At 35.2% G+C, this 6,448-nt stretch overlaps 1 protein-coding gene across 1 annotated transcript in view; it reads right to left on the reverse strand.

The window, feature by feature from the left end:
• Positions 1–5,009: 5,009 nt before the first annotated feature.
• Positions 5,010–6,448, reverse strand: part of MDFIC (MyoD family inhibitor domain containing) — a 45,751-nt gene continuing 44,312 nt past the window's right edge. The window contains exon 4 of the mRNA XM_009072172.1: positions 5,010–5,273. Coding sequence (XP_009070420.1) covers positions 5,026–5,273 — 248 coding nt within the window. The 3' untranslated portion in view covers positions 5,010–5,025. The remainder of the gene's footprint in view (positions 5,274–6,448) is intronic.

Genomic DNA, 6,448 nt, shown 5'->3' on the forward strand with positions numbered 1-6,448 from the left:
TAGAAATAGCCCATAATATTAAAGACTTCTAAAGAGAAAAACCATCCTTTTATGCCATTAGCACCAAATCACTGATAAATAGCATAAGAAAATGCTTAAGAGAAGGTAGAACTTTGTACAAGCAATCAACTTCACATTCAAGTGTACTGAGCACACTGAACAAGTGCATCATGGAAGCGAGTGCACAGTATTATTTTTACTGAACTTTCAATATCCTGATGCTAAAATTGAGTTAAGGTCCCCCTGCTCTCTTTGAAAGTGCTAAGAGTGCAAAGAATTGGCAAAAGGGTTAGAAGGTTGGAAAAAATTTAAGATTAATGCCTGTAGAATTCTAGAGCTACTACTGTCACCATCAACATGGAGTTTTCCAACACACAGCATGCACACTCAAATAAAGACAGAGAGACAAACAGAAAGAAGACACCAGATACTCCTTTAATGTTTAAATAATTTTGGGGCCAAGTGTAAGATCTGAGATACATGATTCATTCTGTGATATATCCGTTGCTTTTCAGTCTGCAGACAATAGGAGCTTTTCCATGGAGATACATCAGTAAAATTGGCATTGCTCTTCAAGAACATACATCAAATATTGCAATCAATAAGACAGTTTGAAAAAAACCCTAAACTTGTGAAGAGATCAGAAAGGTTTCTGATTTAGAATATTATAAAAACAGTGATTCATCAAAGTCAATGAACAGTTCTTAACATACATACTATGCTGTCGTTATTCAACCCAGAATCTACTGAATGTTCATGATCCTTCTTCCCAGCAGCCACTTTTTTCTAGAAATATTATGTATTATGCAATATTATGTATTACACTGGTTAGAACACCTATAATAAGCATCAAATCATACCATTTGTTAATGTGTTTATCAGTACTTTTACTCAATTATTTTGGAGCATGGTCTCAATAACAAGACTTCCTAATACAAACTCAAGCACAATTTCTGTCAGTTTTATCATCTTTCCTTTGTAATGCCCAGAGAAGCAATTTTGTAAGACCCTCTAAAGGCCCACATATACACAGACATGGTAGAATTTTAAATAAATTTAAAATAGACATAGAAAAAATAGTGCAAAAGACTGTAGGCATGCAGTTTCTGCAGTTTTAAAGTAGCAAAAGCATGTTCACACTCAGCTTAAGCCAATCTGAAAAAAACCCTTTGGTTAAATCAAAGTTGGAAGCATCCTCTGTGTTTAAACTGATTTAAAAAAACATACTTTAATTTAAAACAGTGGTACTGTGTGTAAGCCTTTGTTTGCTAGGCCACATAGGCCATTAGACCTTAATATAACTACTACAATACCATGAACCAACTACACTCTTGGTTCAGCTGTTTTTTTTGTAACCAAGGGCTTTTGCTGCAGATGTATTGAAATAATTTTAATTTTGATCAAATGTAATCATTACTTTCACCTCATTAACCCAATTTCACCAAGGAATTAATTTACCCTCTTAATGATGAACTTTTTTACTGTTGGAGGTTCATGCTAGCACAGCTTCTAGTTGCAAGAGTTGGCTTAGCTCCACCTGTAAGACAACTTGTGTATATTGGCTCACTCTCTGTGCAAATCACCCAAAGGCCAACACCTTCAGGAAGTGTTAGAACAGAAGAAAACACACAAATAAGACCTGGAATTATATTTCAGATGAGTAACAAGGCAAGACTACAAGATGATATTCCAAATTTTTAAAATAAAGATCTTTATTTCAAAATAGTGTTTGCGAGTAGCACATCCAGTTGATATAAAACACAAATAGCAGTTTGCAGAACCATATGCTGAAACATTGTGCAAGTTCAAGAGAACTATTATAAAACAGACAGTTAAGTTCTGATGTTTTCATTTCATTCAAACCATATTTTCACATTTGACTACTAGTTCTGGTTGTTTTAATTACACAAGGTGCTTGAAAGATTGCTTATAGAGTAAAAATTACAAAATAGGACTTAAGAATATAAATATAGAAAGGAATTCCTCAAACTACATACTAATATTCTCTGCTACAAAGATACATTTTACAAAAATGCTAATAACTCTATGACAAACAGTAGCAGATTACATTTAAATGTCAAACAAAACACACAATTCTTTTTCCTTTTCAATTGTCTGTAATACTTTGATACTTCTAATCACTATGAGGTTTAATAACACTATTTTCACTTCCTAGTATTTCACAAATGAAGTCGGAAAAAGCATATCTGCATGTGTGTGTGTGCATGTGTGTGAGACAGAGCATGTACACATGCATATATGCATGAACAAAGTTCTTGTAATTATTACTTGTATTTTAACAGTATGGAAGTGAAAGCCTAATAGTAAATACATTTCCCAGGCTTTCATAATTACAATGAATCAAAACCCCCTCTGAGTTCCTGGAAGTAAAACAAGGGTTTATGCAAAGCAAACTGTATAGGTAAGTTTTACACAGAAAAAGGACACCCTATACTGGTGTTCTGGGTTTTTTAAACCTTATCATCCTGTAGTAAAGCAATTTTTAGTAAGATATAGTATTGACAAAAAGGATGATATTAAATTGTGCACTTTTCCAAGCACAAAATGGGAACTGCTCCAGCAGGGCATGGACACTAGAGCAGAACAAGAGACTGGAAGTCCTCTTCTCTGTCCCCAAATGCACAATCAGACAATAAGCCATAATTCACCTCACTGTGACCAAAAGGACACCAGGAAGGCCAGCTCATGGTGCTGTCTAGCCCCAGAGAATGTGTTCCCACCACCACGGTGTCCACCATAGACCTACAATGGGCAAAGCACTGTCTAGACTTTTTCCAAGGTGCATCAAGTCCCAGTGCTCACTGTGATGCCCCCAATTTCCCCAGAGGCATTATGTCTTACAAAGGCAAAATGCCTCCAGGCACTGCCACTCAACCAAGGCACCTCTTCCCCCTTCCCAATGTGGTTCAGACTTTTAGGAGTCATAATTGAGCCCCATGGGCCTGATTCTGAGCACTGGGAATTTATCAATTTAACTATATGATTCCTTATTAGCCTGCCTATTACCATAATATTTTTGTGCTCCCTAGCTGGAGCTAAACCACTGGAAAATTCTGACATTAATGGAAAAAGGGTTTATGCAAGACAGATCAGCATCTGGCCCAATATATGGGAAAAAACCCCAAGCAACATAATAAAAATAATTCTTGTAGTAACTATCTAATAACAGATTAGGAAACTCTCTGAGGGTATATCTGCATTGCATTGGAATACACCACAATATTGCATATGTTAAGGCAAAATGTAACACTTCCCATCTCCCTAGTATAGCTGAGGATTTGGCTATGTTACCTTCAGTGATAACTTGCAGTAGTAGGCACTACTAGTCAGTGTTCACAAGAATCTTTGGTTAATATCAGACCATCTGTTGACTTAGCTTCACCTTCCTGTGATCTTTAGCTCGTCACATTTGCATAAACTGAATTCACTACAGTGACAAGAGATGTTTATGGTCAATTCACTCAACACAAATATGCTATTGACTACTGATAATTCTTGTAACAAGGCCTAAATTTGTGAGATCCAGCAATCTACAAATGGAAGTGCAAACAGAAAAGTTTCTGAGATCAAGATGAGTACATGGTTTCCACAGAAAAGTTCAAGAGGTACAGACATGGAGGGGAGAAACTAGCAGATGGTAAAGAAAATGGGTAACCTTAGCTCCCTTAATCTGGGAACGCCATAAACACCTTTACGTGCTGAACCAAATTCATTTCACAACACAATTATAAAGAGAGGTATTTCTTGGAAAACCTAAATAGTATAATAGGGGAAAAGTTGCCCAACAAATCCTAACAGTATTTTTCAAACATTTTAAATCCCAATTATTTTATTTTTAAAGGATATCATACATTTTTGAATGTCCTTTTTTACACAGTAATTTGAAAATAACACTTAAAATCTATCTGAGAATAAACAGTTTTGCACTAGCTTTTTGCATTCAATGACTGAATTCCTTGATAAAGTCAATTTAAATTTGGTCTTTATGCCCTGGTTAAATTCTGCTATCCTCTATGGACTTTTCTCACACAGTGAAGAAATAAGTACTAAGTTATGTGGCACTGTCTCTAAAGCCACAAACACTGACAGGGCCACTTAATGTACAGGTTTAAATTCTTAAGTTAACTTCTAATAATTTCCTTCTTAAAGCAAAATTTTGAAGATTTGTTAGTCTATCAGTTTGTTACTCTAAGGATATATTTCATGTCTACTACACAGATTTCCAGAATCTTTTTCTAAAAAGAAGCATTTCAAGTAATAATAGTACTGCATTAAAATATAAGCTCTCTATCCTGTCTTGATTGATAACAAAGAGATCTTGGTACTTCTGGTCCATGGCAAAACTTACATTTGACTTTAGTTCATCAGATCTTCCCACAGTATCAATATTGACAATGGAAAACACCAGGAATCTCACTCTCTCAAACCAATGAGATACTCAAAAATGAAAGAAATATTGCCAACGTGATCAATGTCACAGAACCAAAAAGATTTCTGATGCTGGCTTTTTAATGAAATTTAAAATAATAGAGCAAAGTTGCTTTCAACCCAAAGTGATATAAAGACATTTTGATTTTCAGAATGCCTGTAGAGGCATGTTATGCATGGAGGCATTTGAGTGTTAAAGCATGAAAGTAGGTAAAGGCAAATACTTAAGGCTCTACCCTGCAGTCTGTTCTCTGATCAAAACCTATCACTCAATTGAAATGGCAATTTTGCCTTCATACAGCCTGTGGTATCAGGCCTATAATTTGGTTTCAATAAAGTCTTCCATTTGCAAAGCCAAAAGGAAGCTGGAATGTAGCTTTAGTTTCACATACAAAACTATACAATTTGTGTTAGAAATCAGATTTGAGAATTGCTTTTTAAAAAATATTTATATAAAGGGAATTAACAGTGCAATACCAGTCAGTTGTGTGAAAATCTTACCTTATCTTTCTCCAAATGTATTTAAAGAAAAGCTCTCCAGTTTTATAGAGAATAAAATAAAAATGGATAAATATTTCATGATGGGAAGCAGATCCCACAGCATTCCATGCAGATCTCCAGGCAGTCTGAAGATTCACAACATGCATCCATTATGCCACAGTCCATATCACACGGGCAGTTACAGTCATCCCCCATCTGATCCCCACAGCAACAGCAGCAGGACTCCGATGTGCAGATGCCACAGGATGCTTGTCCCAGAACAATGTTACAGAGGGTGAGAAATTCACAGAACAAGCAAGCCAGGATACAGTGAACACAACAATCTTCATATGCAACAGTTCAGTGGCATGTCATGAAGAAAGAAAACAAAACAAAAGAGGAAAGAAAGAAAAGAGTAAATCGTTAATATGTTACTCTAAATCCAGATACACCACATGTCAAATAAATAGTTGAATGAAAATTATTCAGACTAGACATAATCTAACAACACAAAAAACATGTTTCCCATCTTCACGGTCACTTTTGCAGCCTGACTTACCTCCAATTCAGTACTGGTTTTGGTGCAAATTTCATGTCACCACTTCACTTCATGCGAATCCCAAGTACTAAACATCTGCTTAGATAAATTTCTCTAGTAATTTAATTTATAATATATCCATATCTATTATCTTTAGTTATAACTACTTCAAGCAGGCTCACAAAGTGGCTAAAAACAATAACTGAAAAAACAGCTTATGAGGGAAACTATCTAAAATTATTTCCAGCCTCTCCAGTGCAATCTCGCCCTTCTGAGCCTGATTTGTTGGCTTGATACTTATGAAGAAAAATATGAGAATTGTTGCAACATTTTTGATTCCTTTATTGTTTTATGCACACCTTAATACTAGCATAACAGCATGTTATATGCATTTCTTACTTTTGAAATATGTAAAATATTCAGTCAAAACAGAGATTTTTCTATTGCTTTTCTACCCAGATCAATTGGCAATGCTTTTAATACATTACTTTAATCTTTAGTAGAGTTCATAAGTATACCTGAACATCAGTATCCATCTCTTACAAGCACTGCTAAATTATATGAGATAACTGAGATGTCCACTGAACTATCTGCAAAAAATATGGCACCCAAAGAGTAAATATATGGAATAACTTCAAACAAGTACTGCATCCATGAGACATGACAAGAAAGCACCAAGACTACACACGTGCCAGCGAAAAGTAGACTTCAGGAGTGAGGGATATACTCAATTGTACATAATATGTATAAATTTATAGGTATAAAGATATTTAATTTGTAAGAGGCAGTGAATAGCCATTCAGAAAGAAAATGAAAACTGGAAAGTACAAGAAGTGTCCAGGATGGAGAAATATTTTTCTTCCCTAACCTCAGCTTTTATTCTTCTTTTTCCTGCTTGCAAATCTTGAACATTTTAGTCACAGACAGCTGAAAAGTGAGAAAATGGTCTGGGGAAAATACCCTGTACAATCTCACCCTTTC

The sequence above is a fragment of the Acanthisitta chloris genome, unplaced genomic scaffold (genome assembly GCF_000695815.1).
Source record: "Acanthisitta chloris isolate BGI_N310 unplaced genomic scaffold, ASM69581v1 scaffold9583, whole genome shotgun sequence".
Taxonomy (NCBI): domain Eukaryota; kingdom Metazoa; phylum Chordata; class Aves; order Passeriformes; family Acanthisittidae; genus Acanthisitta; species Acanthisitta chloris.